This window comes from Platalea leucorodia, assembly GCF_965183815.1.
Source record: "Platalea leucorodia genome assembly, chromosome: 13".
Taxonomy (NCBI): Eukaryota; Metazoa; Chordata; class Aves; order Pelecaniformes; family Threskiornithidae; genus Platalea; species Platalea leucorodia.
The window spans coordinates 15,154,032-15,169,635 of NC_138835.1; the positions used below are offsets into that span (position 1 = coordinate 15,154,032).

Here is a 15,604-nt window from a genome sequence, read left to right on the forward strand (position 1 = left end):
TAAGGAAGGCACAGATACCTAATGGATCAAGTATTTTCTCTTTAGTCCCTGTGACCAGCTTACGAGGATGTACTAAAAACCAATCTGTCCACAGATCTGGGGCTGTGGTGGATACACAGGGACTTTAGTTCTAGCACCACTAAAAAGCACCTCCAAAGAGCAACAAAACCAGAAGACCTGTTCAGTAGAGCTGGTTACATAGTCCTGGTTTAGCCGCAGAGTACCTGGGAGCAATAAACACAAACAGCACTTTGCATTCATCCGTGTGTCAAACACTGCACATCGTGTTCTCCGGTACCAATTGACAGAAACCAGCAGCTCCCCTCCACTAACAAGAGCGCCCATTACATCTAATTATCTGAGGGTCTGTTCCAGATCCTGTTACGTTTACATTCAAAATACATCTTCCAGCAAAGAGCCTTTTGGGGAAAAAAAAAAAAGGAAGAGAAACATAAATCCAATTAATCCCCCAAAGGGGCAGAAAGTTCTAGAATGTGGGTCATGCCAAGGAAAATGTTTTTGAGCACCGGGCATGTAACGGTAGGTCACTCGCAGGGTCACATAACCGAGGATGCGCCACTCATCACCCAATGACCGGCAAAGCCCAGCGGCTGATCTCGGCATGGCGGGCGGCCGTGGTCTGCTGCGTCTGGCATCCCGTCCTGAAGCACCCAAACAGCTGGGAGACTTCCCCGGGCCCTGGGTTCACCTCCTCGCTGCTGGCAGGGACTGCAAGCCCAGCCCAAACAGGGCTTGCCAGGGCCCCGAGGTCCCTCTTGCTCTTTCTGTTGGCATGAGAAGATGGCTGGGGGGTTGTTTGGGGTTTCATGGGGTTTTTTGTTTGCTTGTTTGTTTGTTTTTCAGATTTCTCCAGATGCTTCCTGGCACCACAGTGTGTTTGAGAAAGGTGTAGCCTCTTAATGAATTGTTTCGGTTGGGTGCCCATGGGACATGTCAGACAAGGAGTGGTGGATGGTGGCAGCATTGCATGGGAAGAGGAGAAGAGCAGAACGGTGGCACTAAAGCAGCTTCAATTATTCTCTATTTGCTGGGGAGCAAGGAAGAAAGTGGCATCTCAGCAGACTGCTGGTCTGTCATCATCAAAAAGGGCAGAGCCCGTCCCCAGAGGCAAAGGGTCCGGGGGCCGAGGGGCTCGTAGGCAGTCAGTGCAGAGGGTTCAATACAGGCAGAAGTACAGTCGTCCTGGGACAGGGAGTGGTAGAGGAGGTGTGAGAGGAGGCAGAGCATCGTGGGGTCTCGTGGCTGCTCTTTCTGAGCCCTGTAGGAGTGGGTTGGACTGGCTGGTGGAGAGCAGGAGTGCAGGTCACAGGGCACCTGAAACGGCACAGGAAAGCAGAAAAACTCTATGGGAGGCAGCTGGAGGCAGAGCGAGCTGTTTGCACAGGGCCTGGCAGGTCCGGGGCACGCGTGATTGCAGCATGAAAATAGCAACAGCCCTTTAAAGCCACAGAAATACTTCTCAGGGACCCTGTAAACCCTAGAGTGCTCTTCAAGGATCTGCAAATGATGGCAAGGAAAAGCCAACTCACGTGTCATGCTGCAATCTATGTCAAATTTCTAATGGGGATCGCTGTTTGACTGGAAAATCTGTAAGGACCGACACACCAAATCAGACTGGAAAATAGTGTGGCCAGTCTACAGGCTTCCCCTTCTGCTTTCTGATGAGTTTATCAGCACAGAGCAGCTTTTGCTTACCCTCTCCTGTAATCCGACTTCCAGAGGATGCTCATTCTAGTACAGACTGCCTGGCAGAACAACACTTCTGCATAACTCCTCTGCTCCTGTCCCTGGCGTAATCATTTGCAACACGTAAAAACCATTAAACACCTCCTCCAGACCAGCAGGTGCCAGCGAGTTGTTCATTCTCTCTTTCAAGGCTGCAGGGATCTCCACGGAAAGGGGGCTAAGGGAGCCCAGGCTGTGCTCTCTGTGCCCCTAAACAGAGGGGACCAGAGGCCTTGTGGCTTTCTGCCAGCACCCTGCCACAGCTGAGCGGCAGCAGGAGTCCCCAGGCTGGCAGGCGCTGGCAGTGACTTTGAACATGCACTTGAACATCCTCACTCCCTTGGCTCGAGCTGAGCAAACAGAGGACTGGTGCCTTCAGGAGAGGTGCGCAATGACTCAGATGTTGAGGGGGAAATCTCTGCCAATATGTAAGCAAATGATGGATTGCTCCATCTGCCCAGATGTCCTTGTTACTCCAAGGAGGAACCAGTCCAACTACTCCATCACTGCGCTTTGTGACATCTTTCCCCACAAAGGTCCTTTGGAGGCTGTTGGATTTGGGGTTGGGATATTAAGTGTCGCTAGAAGAAACCTACCCAGAATCCCAGAAGAATAGGCCTGAGAGACCTCACCCAGTCCACTTAGTCCATCCTATACTTATGTCTTTCCCCATCTTTGCCAAACCAGTTCTTAAAAGACCTCCAGGAACGGATACACCACAACGTCCCCAGACAACCCATTCCAGTGAGTCACTAATCATTACTGGTAGAAATGAGTGTCTAACCTGCTGCATTTAAGCTTATTACCTCTTGTCCCATTCATCGCCGGACTGCTCCATTCCTTTCTGCAACAGTCTCTTCTGGATGTGAAGACTGCTCAGGTGTCCCACCGCACGCTCGGCAGCACTGCATTGATCCACCTCTTGGACCCCAGCCCAGAACAACCACACTGACCTTATACGAACAGTCGACATGGTCATCTTTTCCTCCGTTTGTCTCCAGTCTTCTTCCCCTGTCCACGCGTGCTGGCGTTCCTGTGGTGCCACCTCAGCTGTCTCTCTAGTGAATTCACCTGGTGGGGATGAGAAAACAGCAGCTCTAAGACGAGTCTGCACTTTTGCACAGACAATCTTTAACCTGTCCCAAATACAAGAATAAAGTGCTGGCTCAAGTAACCTTCACTGAGGCTCAAGCCCTCCAGTTGTAGAGGTCTGAGCTCACAGAGCTCAGTTTTATCCCTTCTCTCCCTACTCTACCTCTTCTCTACCTGCCTCTAGTTCCCTGTGATCGGATGGTTGCTCTTGGCTCTGGAGGACACAGAAGTCGCAGGGGCTTCCCGTAGCAAATAGCTAAATCCTGCTCCTGGGGTGACTCCATGGAAGACACTGGGGCACAAATTTTTACCTGTTTCCGTAGGGAAGTAACTGTCTTCTCCAGTTCAGCCACAAGGGACTCGAGATTCTCTCTGGAGGAAGGGCTTGGAGAGGCCGCCTCATTTCTGGGGTCGGGGATAAAAAGTGAAAGGGATTATGCAAACGTCAGCTTCCTGGATGAGAGAATCATTCTGCCTTCTCCGACATCAGCCTCCAAGTAAGTATCAAACCAAAGGGCCCAACTCCCAGATTCACCTGCCAAGAGATGCCAACCAAACAGCCACTCAGCCCAGATATCTAAGTATCAGAGTTGGGCTCTGCACTAAAGTGTTGGAGGACTTTGAGCTCAGCTCAAGTATCTACTGAAACACCCCTGACCTCCGGACCTCTGCAGAATGCCAATTTCAAAGGCCTGAATGGACTGAGTTAATCAAACCTTTTCTTATGCTTCATAAAATGGAGGTAAAAGAATTGGTGATACTACACCTGGGGAAGGCAGGCTTATGCTTGGCAGGGTTTTCTTCTGGATAGCTGAAGCCAGGAGACCTCTTGCTTCGGAACCGCTGAGAAAGAGCCCGGAATTGCCCACGTGTCTGGCAGTCTTGGGAAGGAAGGGAAAGTCTGCAGTAAGCACTGGTGTTTAAAACAGAATGATGTGGATTGCAGGCAGCAGAAGGCAGCGCTGCCTGCCTTCACCATCCACCCTTGACACATCTCTTATGCCGGAGGGGAGGAGGCAACAAAGGTGTGTAACAGGGCTCGCATCATGGATGGATTCCCATGTCTTAGCTGGACATCTGTACCCAGAATGTAGCACAAGGGGACCATGGCAGGATCTGTGGTTTAATGGCAGAGTTTTACAGACTCCCAAAAGAATCTGTAAAGTGATATGTGGTGGGGATCACCATGCCTACGTCCTGTTTCAGGCTCTCCCCCAGGCATGAGCTATTGGCTGCTGCCAGAGACAGAAGCCCTCAGCTAGGTGGACCTTCGGCCAGGTTCAATGAAGCTAACAGGCTTCCCAGAGAGGTGGTTGACGCCTCGAGCCTGTTAGTGTTTAAGAGGCATTTGGACAATGGCGCTAATAATTTGCTTTAACTTTTGGTCAGCCCTGAAGCGGTCAGGCAGTTGGACTGCCTGATCATTGTAGGTCCCTTCCAACTGAAATATTGTATTGTATTGTATATTGTATTGTATTGTGTTCTGTTGTGTTCTGTTCTATTCTGTTCTATTCTGTTCTATTCCCCTCTTTGCATCCGTTTGCTGACACATGGTTCTCATGGTGTAGCATGAAATCAGCTCCTGGCGTTTCATATAAGCTGATGGCATGTGACAAATGCCACCCAGAGCCATCCCCAGATCAGTCGGTGCCAGAGCAGCCTCCTTCCTTACCCTCACAACAGTCCTGCCACAAGCGGAGGTCCACCACGGGAATCTCTTCGCAGCCGATCATGCCCTGCGGGTACGATGCCACCCGGAAGACATCTCGCTGGAGCTGCTGGATGTGGTCACTGTTGTCACAGATGACACGAGCAAGGGACGTCTGTCTGATCTGAGTCAGCTGCGCCGGCGTGAAGACTCCAGGATTCTCATACCAAAACCTGCAGTGGGTTGTAATCACAGCATGACTCAGGAGTAGAAGAGGATGGGAAGTGAGGCTGGAAGAGGGAGAAGAGTTCCCCTACATCTGTGTGGCAGCACCCACACCCCTCAAAAGGAGCTTTTATTCTGGTGTCAGGCGGCTGCGAACACAGACTGCCCTTTTCCAAACCCATGAACCCCTGTGAGCTGCTGGCCAGAGCTGCAGGGTGCCACCACCCGCAGGTACAGCCCCTTGCAGGGGAATCCCAAGGCTCAGACCTGCTGTAGCAGGTTGAGACACGGGTGAACAATGCGCCTGCCCTAAGTGTATCACCAGGCAAAGACGTGTCTCATTCACACAAGCGGCAAATAGGAATTAGAAGGAAGCTCCTGCGGACATATTCTAGCATTTTCAGGAGACATTGGGCACATCCTCAAGGGTGCCCAGTGTCCTGCAGTGAAATGAGAATCATTAAATCAGGAAAGGACACATTGACAGTGACTGTGGCAAGTCCTTCTGCAAATGCACTGGACAGAGGAGACTCCTCCTCGTATCGTAAGACAAGAAATAATCAAAAATTACAGGTTCTGTTCCTCCCTGTAGGGCACAAATCCCCCCCAAACAGAATACCAAAGACTTTGGGTTGACTCCGATGATAATACCTATCTCCATCCCTCAGCCTTCTGAACTGCGTCGTTAACAGGCACATCAGCGTCGGTCCAACTCTGGTACCAGGGACAAGATCCTCCACCATCAGTGCTGGAAACAGGTCAATATTTTTGGTAGTTCCATATAAACTGCAGGATAACAGATATTTAAAAAAAGTTAAAAAACTATCAAAGAGTGGAGATAGATAATATAAATCTGATCCCCTCATAGGAATTTTTATGCAAGGAGCTCATCTGGACAATATTTATAATGGTCTTATCTCAAAGACAATGGGATAAAGGCCTGCCTTGGAAAGAGGCAGCCAGTGCAGATAAGATGGAGTTTAGTCTCACTGGAAAATAGCTCCAAGGCTCAACCTGCTCCCAAACTACACCACAGCAGTCCCTGATGACATTCCACTCAGAACCAGACCGATCACTTGGAGAGACCTCATTTGTCTTACCCCGTTCTTAAACCACAGCTATTACCCTATCGTAACATCTGTGGGTAGCAATATCTGGGGAGGTTATTTGATGGGTGTCCTGGGAGGAGCAGAAACTTTTCACTGACTGATCGCCAATGATTTTGACGCTTCCAACTCCAGGCTACAGTACCTCCTGAGCTTTTCCCTGATCTCCAAGTTCTTTATCTCATTTCTGAGGTCCTCAAACTCCTGTGCAGATGAGAGGTTGCAGAAGACCCTGAAGTCGTTGTAAGGTGGGATGCCATGGTCTCGCCCTCTCTGGATGTTGATAGCGGCCAAGTCCAGTGAGACAGAGTGTGCCATGGAGAAGAGTTTCTCCGTCAGCTCCATGTTGAGGAGTTCGGAGGGGATCCGCATTTTCCCAGGAACCCCAAACAGCCCGCGGAGGAGGGGGTCGATCCCACCCTCCTGCGTGATCCTGAAAGGGGAGAAGAAGGCCTTGTGCAGGGGAATGTGGCCTTGGCGGATGGGCTGGAAGGTTTCGTTCAGCCGGTACAGGATGGGGTTGATCAAGGTGTGCCCGAAGCGGAAGGCAGCAGTGGCAAAGGCATTGAGAATCCCCGCATTGATGTTGGGGTTGTAGCCTTTGTACTCACCCAGCATCTTCATCCCAGCTTCCCCAAGGACCTTGGGGAGCCACTGGGCATAGGTGATATGCTGCATCTGGGCACCCACAATCTTCCGTGCCTCGTGATACAGGAGGTCTCCATCCCAGTGGGGATTGAGGGCCGAAAGCTCCGTGGCAATGCGGTTGTGCTCCCTGAACCAAAGCGTGTGCATGGCCGTGAGACCCAGCTGCTCATTGGCACGGTGGTCTCCTGCCAGGAAGCACGGCACAGGGCTCTCATTCTCATCTCTCATGCACTCAGTGGGTGGCCCTACAGCAAAGGGAAGGAGATGCTTCCCTGAGCTGGGCACAACTTGCCCTTGCTTCAGCAGCCCATTTTGGCTGCTCAGATCCCGCAGCTCCTGTGATTCCTGCTCTGTGCTGCCGTAAACATTGGAAGCATCAATGTAAGATGTCAAGTGGTTGATCTGCTCTCTGGCGTAGACAGAGTTCATCAGCAGAGAAGTCATCCCACTGCCACACACAGGGCTGGAGCGGACGAAGAACATGCAGCGCCCGTTCCTCACGCGGGGGTCATTGGCAGGGACCATGACAGAGAAGCAAGGTGGGTCGTTGCTGCACACCTCGCTGCAGGGTGCTCCATCTGAGAAGCGGGACATGCTAATGGCTGCCACCGTCTGGTCCATGTCATGGTCCAGAAACTGCCCCCACTGCATGAGCATGTGCGTGAACTGGTCATCGGGGGTGATGGTCTCAGTCCCGACCATGGCGGTGGAGACAAGGCGCGGTAGAGGAAGGGGCAGGTCCCTGGCATCTCCTGCCAAGGAAAAACCCCGGGGAAGGTTAAATCCATTCTGGTAGGCAGGTTTGAGGAGCCTCTGGAAGGCTGTGAGAGATGCACCCCACATTGGATGCTGGAGGTTGTTGCAAGACCCATCGTGGGTCCTGTACTTCTTGTGGAAGCAGATATCTGAGCAGTTTGGCGTGCGGCGGTGGGCAGAGCAGCCCGACAGGTTGGCAATCATGTTCAGGTAGTGCGGGGACACCAAGTCATTGTACCGATAGCCTGCGAAGGTAAAGGCAAAGCACCGGGTCAGATCACGGCCGTTGTAGCCATCCGGTTCCCACCATCCCGCGTAAGGGCTCTGTGTGAAACCCGCTGCCGGGATTGTCAGGGTGGGCACGGGAAGGCCAGGTCTCTGGTCGTGGTGTTGCTATGTAATTTATGGAAGGTTAAATGAAGCATGGCATCATACCAGGCCCACAGAGAAGAAAAGACAGGGAAAAGAGTTTAGTATAAACTGCGCAGAGGTGGAAACCAGAAATGTTGTGACTGGCAGACCAAACTGTGTGGGTGGTCTTGGTCTCCAGCCTGGGTTTATTTTACATCTCTCTGGGTTATTACTGCAACCTCGAGCACCATCGACCATCCAAACCCTACGTGACGAGCAGCAGGGAAGCTGTGGGTGACTGCCAGGGCGCTACACCATGCAAAAGCGCTGAATAATGCTGCGCTGTGCGGATGCTGACAGGGCAACGAGGAGGAGAGGCTGGCAGTCCGACCAGCCCAGACGAGACCTGCAGCCTGGAGAGAGACTCCTCGCAGCCTGGAATATGTCCAGGCAGGCAAAAATATTTACGGGACCCAAACATACGTGCCTGCTACATGATGACTCACACGTATAGGTAGAAACATGCAGTGTATGGGGATGTCTGTTGTATACAAAGGAAGTCCCAGCTAGCAAGTTTTGGAGTCCAGCTGCTGGATGCCTGGACCTCACTAAGTATTTTTGGTGTCGCGTTGCTTTGTTGCTTGCTATCTTGCCTTGATAAAAGGAACCCGAGTGGCTGGAACCCATCTGAGTTTGTAGCTAAGAGGTCAAAGTAGCAGGGAGACAGAGGAGTGATATCCCCCATCCTCTGTCACAGCACCCAAATACTTCAGAGTTTTCAGTATTTTTCTCGTTGCCTTTGGAGGGCAGGAAACATCTCTGACCATGCTGCTGAGGGACTGAACCTCAGATCCACAAAGATACTCCTTTGTGAGTTAGATGGTTAAATATTTTTAAAGATTAGGGCTTTCATAGCCAGTCAAGAAATCTTCAGCAAAACGGGGAACTGAATGACTTTCCTGAGTACCGGGTTGGTGTGGTAACCACAAGACCAGCCCTCCGGCTGTTATGAAAACCATGAGATGTAAGAAAGCATTGCAACCCAGACAACGCATTTCTTGATATACCCAAATTTGCACTTTTTAAACTTTCTGGATGTCTACACGTTGTTGTTTTAATTTAATCCTATGCACAAAGTTAAGAAGGGAAATAAAATCTCTCCTACCTGTGACATTCATATCCACGATTAGACCTTGTTGCACATGTTCCTGAATCAGCTGCAAGGTCCTTTCAAAGATCTCACCTGCCCTGGCTGTTTCAAGGGTGTAGGGGTCCCGGGGGTAACGGAAGAGAGCCAGCAAGTCATTGGGCGTCTTGGGGCGTCTGTTTCAAGGAATCAGGAGTGATACGGGAACATTAAAATAAATAGACTCTGCTCAGAGCAATGAGACTCTGCAGGCAGCAGGAGTCAGGCTCTAATCCTGGCCTGGTGCTTGACCCCCAGAACTAGTGTATAAGAATGATGCGGCTTGCCTGCATATTGCAGATTAAAGAAAGGATATTTTTCCTCAGGAAAACACACATATTTAATTTCCTCAGCATCTCTGTTTTTTTCTGCTATGGTAATTTATTTTTCACTTTTCAACAGCTGAAACCCAGAGGTTTTGGGCTTAATACAAACTATCTATCTTCTCAGTACAAACATATATTGGGGTGGAAGAGGAGGGAATTACCATTCACTCAGGAAGCCATTTTTCATTGAGGAAATGGTTAGAATTATATTATTTCTGTTCACCCTACACAAAGTCAGCTGCATTTATAAAATGACTATGCTGATTCTTTTCTTTTCTATGCGCTGTCTCTGCAGCCAACTCCAGCTGACAAAATGCACGTTGCAGATATAAGTGATATAAGAGGTGATATTCATGTATCGGATGCTCGTGTATCAGATTTTTCCAGAATCCCAAATGCCTGTTAGGAAGGTCTATCACATCCTTACGTCTACACGGTGCAGCTTCAACCTCCAATACTCGGAACAATGCTGTAGCTTTCAGTTGTGGATTGTCAACAGTAAAATGAGATTTGAGAAAGCTTCATTCAAGTCTCTCTTTCATCTCTTTCCTGCTTCAAGTCTCAGACCGCGGTGCTTCACGCACTTACTTGCTAAACAGCTCAGTGCGTGTTGAATTGATGGCGTGGTCCACGCTGCTGATGGCTTCCCGTATCGACGTGGCTACAAACGTGTCGCCGCTCCGACCGACATCCGTGGCTTTCCAAAGCAGAAAGAAAGAACAAAACATTCTTAATTTACTTTGATATTAATTTGTCTTCCAAACTCAAGAAAAGCTGTGCATCGGTACAAGCTCCATGGTAACTCCACTGCAGGTCAAACTCCGTTTCCATTTGCAACATAAACACCATGAAACTTTTTTTTTTAAAAAAAACAAAACAAAACAAAACAGATATTCTAAAGACGAAATTAACTGCCTGAAAAAGAAGGTGACTTTTGCAGGAGATGACTGTGGAACACCTATTCAGAGTTTGCTCCTGTACAACTTTGCAAATAAATGCCTGTTTTGGTTGGTGGTTAATCTAGGAAAAAAAAAATGTAAAAAATCACAGCAAGTTAACCCAAAATAATGTATTTACTTCCCACAAAGGAAACTTCTAAAATTCATGAAATTCATTTGAATGCATTGCTCATACATTAATTTTCCACTTGTGGAACACTTCTAATTCAGTTCAAATTTAGCATTAACACATCAGATACCCCATTCTAAAACAAAAAAAGAAAGCTGCTGTTTGAATACCTTCTGAAGTAAACACATGAATTCTTAAAAATTACTACAGAATGCATTTTTTAAGCCAGGGCCTTTGTCACAGCTGAACAAACCAGTTCCCATTTGGCTACTGGCCTATGCAATAGCCAGCTGGAAAATGAGGTACCAATCAAGAATAAATCACAGAAATTATCTTATGAATAATTTCAAACAACAAAGAAATTTCAGATGATTCTCGGCTCCTTGCATACAATCCCAGCATAGAAAATGGTACTAAATTCACCTAATAAGCTACTCGCTATTCATGCTGGTTATTCCTACGTGCTTGAGGAATAGCCCTCTACTTATATTTTTAACCTTATTGCTTGCCTTTGATTTTTTTCCCTTGCCAGTTCCTCCTCACCCTCTAAGAAGTACAATTTCTACTCTTGACCTCTGGTTTGACTAGCAGAGGAGTGCTACTCCTCTTTATTCATTACAGCTCCCTTAATGCACGGAGCAGTAGCGTGAAAACGAGCGGCTTATTTCCCATCCCCAAGGGACTGAGCGAACACTCAAAACCCTGTATTTGCAGCGACAATGTTGTTCTCCTTCTCCCTCCCCTGGCGTGCGAGGTTACGGTCAGACGATGACTTGTGAGCGTGTTGGCACATTTTAATAAGTTCCTCCCTCCCAGCAGAGGCAGTAACTACACACGCGCCGACAGCTCGGCTTGCAGGAGGTGGTTTAAGACAACACCTTTGGCTTTGCAGGGAGCAATTGCAGCTCGGCTGAGAAAACAGCGAGGAGCGGCTGAGAGGGGCACGGGCTTTCACAACTGAGCGACCCCGATCATGCCTGCAAGGGACCTGTCTGCAAAGAAGCTAAAGAAATAACAGAGTTATCTGTTCAAAGTGGAGGCGTCAAGGCAGTCTCCTTACACGAGAGCAAGAGAAGACTCCAGAGGACCACAGGAGATACCCTACCAGTGATGGTGAGCTGCATAGCGCTGGAGGTGAAGCCAAAGGGGTTTCTTGCTATGCACTCGTATCTGCCCTGGTCAGCCACGCCGAGGTCCTGAATGGAAAGGGTCCCATCTTGGCTTATGTGGAACTTCCCACTCTCTGTGATCTGGATACCCTCCTGTTGCACCATCAAAAGATAGAAAACGTGTCAGGGTATGGAAAGCTTCCCATCATCCCAGCCTTCAGCCTATTCAGCAAACCCGCAGATGGATGCGATGAACTAATGTGGCCACCAGATGTTAGCATTGCTCTTCTAAAGAAACCAGAAAGCCATCCAAGGACATCTGCTCCTGCCTGGACTCACTGCGAGGAGGTCCTTGCCCAGCTCCTTCACCCTGGTCTACCTCCAGGCACTCACTGCAGGGCATAGACACCCCACGCATTTCTCTGCTCTTCTTACAGGCGGGCTGGCTGGAGCGAGTGCTGTGCCCTGATGCTCTCACAGAAGTTTCATGGCACATAAATAAATCTAAAAGTCTTCAGTTTTGGGACAACCTGAAAGCAATGGATTTTTGCTGGCCTTGAACTGTAGGTACCAGCTTTCACTGGCTCTGGGCAGCATTGCTGAGCAAAGTGCTGCGAGCAGCAGCTCGCTCAAACCCCACCTCTCAACCTAGCCGGTGGCTTCAGGTTTTACTTTTTTATTCTCTTAACATCTTTCTGCTGCCCTGCCCCAATCTAATGCTTACTCTGCTGCCCTCCCAGGCTCTTTTCTTCTGTTCCCACCGTTGGCTGGAGCCCAAGGCAAGCTGCAAGGCCACCTCCCACAAGACCTCTGCAGGGCAACTGAGGCTCAAGCATTTTTCCCTCTAATTTTTTCTGTGCCTGGCTGTGCTCAAAGGCCTGGCAGGTCCCAGCGAAGGTCACAGATGTAGTACTATGGCACAGCAGGAAAAAGTCTGAAGAGTTTCATCTAATGAATTCTTGAAAAGAGCAGCCAGGCTGCAGCGTGATTGTGAGGGGTCGTGGCTTTGCCCCATCAAAGCTGGAGCCAGCCAGCATCATCCAGTTCCACCAGTGGGAATCCTGGAAATAAGGACAAACTACTTAGAAAAAAATCCATTTTCAGTTTTTTCCAGGAACAGTCAATCGAGCATTTCTAACATGCTGGAAGGTCACTGGCTTCAAGTTACTTGCTTGGAAGGAAGAAGAAGAGAAACCAGGAATGTGCATTGCAAGGCTTTGAGCCTGAGAAAGAGCAGCATTCTTTTAGACCATTAAAAACCCCAAATCAGTGGAAATGTTGGTCCTTAAATTTTCATCAAACACAATTTCTTCCATGTGTATTGCACAAACTGATTTAACTAGTTGAGCTGGGAGAGGTGTTTAACGAGAGTGTTGTTTAACGCCCCCACGGAGGAGCCATCCCGCTTCCCGGCGCCTGTTGAGTACACGGCACCATCTCTTACTTTGACCCAGGTGATGGTGGGCCGTGGATCTCCTTGGGCGGTGCAGGTAATGGCAACGTCCTGGCCCGTCTCTGCCACCACATCTTGGGGGGGATGAAGGAACACGGGTATCACTGTGCAACATGAGGAAAAAAGTCACAAGTGCAAGAAATGCATCAAGGAAAATAGAGAAATCTGTGTGCAAAACATCTCAGCATGGGCAAACCAGAGCTGCTGGGCTCCCTCTGCTGTTGCAAGGGCTCTTCAAAGGGGTGGCAGTTTATCTGTGCTCTTTGTCTCTCTACCAAGTCCTCTGTAATTTATGTTCATTATTTTCTGCTCCTGTATGTGTCTACTCGGGGCAATTACACAGGAATGTGCTGGGTTCTCCGTCATTTAAAGTCATTAATTCACAGGCTTTCTAGAAAAGATGCTCTAGCTGAAACAAGGATCGTGAATTGATTCAGGAATTATCGAATGAGGCTCTCTGGCAAGTGTCCGTCAGGTCAGATTAAATAATTACATTGATCTTGCTGGTCTTAAAATATTCTGTGAATTCTGTGCTTGAAGCATCACTAATTTCATGTTTCTAGATAGTTTCCTTCCCTCCAGTCTAGCATTAGTAAAATTCTGCCATGTTTGTCAACAAGCAGGGATATTTGCGTATTTAGAATGATAATTTATATGGGAACAAAAAAGAAAATAAGACCATGAAAGCATTCCTGTGTGACTTGTGTTTTACAGGGGCTTGATTTTAGAATGCCTAAATTTAGGTTGAACCTATGACCTGCTAGCTAATCTTTAAGACAAACGTATCTGGAGTCCAGAGTTCAATCTTCCTGAGAAGGAATCAGGTTTTTTGCAGAATATTTCATTTAAAAGAAGAATCTTGCAATTCATTTTGTAGGAAAGCCAAAATTTAAAAATAGTAAAAAAAAGATTACTAAGAATTTAATTAATATAATTTTTTGTAAATTCTCAGACAAAAATCCTTTGTTTCCTTTCCTTTACCAAAATCATTTTCTTAATAACAACTCCCAAACACGTTAAAGGGCCCCATTTTTCACTCAAACTGGCCAGCTATCAGAGCTCATCTGATGGGCGTTAAGGGTCATTGCTGATCACATAACCCTGCCCTAGTGTTTATTTGTGCAGATGCCAACCGGTACCATCCCGTTCCCTGGCCACACCAGATGAGTTTCATTCCCACGGTTATACTTTTTCTAGACTACCAGATAAATTTTCAAGGAAAACTGAAGCAGCTTCTTCCAATTTACAACTCTTGGCACTCTGGAAACCTCTTTAAAGTTTCCCACCAACTGATGGAGCTCTCAGGACTAGACGGCTGCTCCCAGGCAAAAGCCAAGTCCCATCCCATAGGAACCAGTGCAATTCCCAGCCTTGTCAGACAGTGTCTTATATACTATAATGTTAACTTAATAAACCCATTTGCCAGCCCTTATTTCCCACAGCCTCACCGGCTTACCTCGTGGGGTCACCGACAGCTGTACCGGGAGGGTCCTCACTCCGATGGCACTGATGGCATGGCATTCGTACTGGCCTTGGTCGTGCAAAGCGACCCTCATCACCCGCAGGGTACCCGTGGAGAGGATGCTGTGCCGCCGGTCATTCGGCAGTGGCCCACCTGATCAAACAAGCAGTGCGATTGAATTGTCTGTGAGATTTCTCTTCCCATCACTGGAGGTATCTGTGTGACAGTCAAAAATTTCATTTCCTTCCCAGCATGACATCAGCCACCCTGAAATATCATCTTCATCTTGCTAAGCGAAGAACAGGATAGATGCTGCTCTTCCCACGCCCAGGATCATGACTGAGTTGTCTTGTCTAAGCAACTGGAAAGGAGCTGGTAGCCTTTTTCTTTCCTCATAAGCATTTTCTTAGTGCAAACTGCAGATTTACTGACACCTGATGGATAGCAAATCTGTGTTCAATTATCCAAACTGGCTGTTTAATCAAATAAATGGAAACATTTAGCATTGTCTTGTTTAATTTGGTGTTTCGATTTTCTTTGGTTTGGAAACTGCGTTGTTTCAATATTTCCTCTATTTATGGAGAAAAGTTCAAAATTAAAATGCTTTACCAAACCCAAACAAAATTATTAGCTTTTTTTTTTTAATATTCCATTTTCATCCAAGTAAGGGCTCTATTTATCCCAAACACCAAAAGGAATCTGAATCCTCCCCACACTGTCAAAAGCGGCTTTGAAAATGAGCAATGCTCCATCACTTCTCCTTCTCTTGTCTCATTCTTAGCACGCCTTCTGCAAAAGCACTGTAAAGCCTGGTTGATCTTTGGATTGCTGAGTGACCTAGCAAACCTGATTACAAAGTAAGGTTAACCTTACTTCTTGTCACTGTGCTCCTTTCCACATCTCTAAGAGATAACTCCTGAAATTTGGGCAGTGGAGGAAAACAGGTTAAAGGAGATGGAGGACATGCTGGTGGAGGAGAATTTCAGCTGGTCCTTCTTAACTCTGCGTCAGGGCTATTGCTGTGGAAGCTGGAATACAATAGCCATGAATTCTCCATAGCACGAAACCATTAATTATGGCTTGTGAAGCATAAGGAAAAGTTGGAGGGCCTCTGGGCCAAGCATTATTGGCTTCTGTCCCAGAAAGTGTTGGATGGGATCAGTTCAGTGGAGCCAGCGCTAACAATCGTCCCAGGCTTTAAAAGTTCACCACCACCTGTTGGCCCAAAGTGGTTTTTCCTAAGCTAAAAGAAACCTCAGAGATGTGTCAGCGGTGAACGATGCTCTCCTGCAATGCGCTCCCCAAGAGGAGCAAATCAATGACAGTGATGGAGAGCTGGTACCTGGGGATACCCACCGACTTGGAGCGTCCAGACCCTGCCTTTTCAAAGGAGGTACGAAGCCACCGCAGGAGGAAATTTGAGGCTTT

The 15,604-nt window shown here is 48.1% G+C and overlaps 1 protein-coding gene across 1 annotated transcript in view; it reads right to left on the minus strand.

The window, feature by feature from the left end:
• Positions 1 to 1,245: 1,245 nt before the first annotated feature.
• The window catches only part of LOC309597076 (peroxidasin homolog), a 47,232-nt gene continuing 32,873 nt past the window's right edge, over positions 1,246 to 15,604 (minus strand). Inside the window, exons 13-24 of the mRNA XM_082326048.1 lie at positions 14,171 to 14,329; positions 12,706 to 12,818; positions 11,258 to 11,414; positions 9,673 to 9,781; positions 8,738 to 8,895; positions 5,963 to 7,466; positions 5,363 to 5,497; positions 4,511 to 4,719; positions 3,605 to 3,719; positions 3,150 to 3,243; positions 2,700 to 2,817; positions 1,246 to 1,335 (exon numbers count right to left, since the gene is read on the minus strand). Of these exons, the coding sequence (XP_082182174.1) occupies positions 2,722 to 2,817; positions 3,150 to 3,243; positions 3,605 to 3,719; positions 4,511 to 4,719; positions 5,363 to 5,497; positions 5,963 to 7,466; positions 8,738 to 8,895; positions 9,673 to 9,781; positions 11,258 to 11,414; positions 12,706 to 12,818; positions 14,171 to 14,329 (2,849 nt within the window). The 3' untranslated portion in view covers positions 1,246 to 1,335; positions 2,700 to 2,721. The remainder of the gene's footprint in view (positions 1,336 to 2,699; positions 2,818 to 3,149; positions 3,244 to 3,604; positions 3,720 to 4,510; positions 4,720 to 5,362; positions 5,498 to 5,962; positions 7,467 to 8,737; positions 8,896 to 9,672; positions 9,782 to 11,257; positions 11,415 to 12,705; positions 12,819 to 14,170; positions 14,330 to 15,604) is intronic.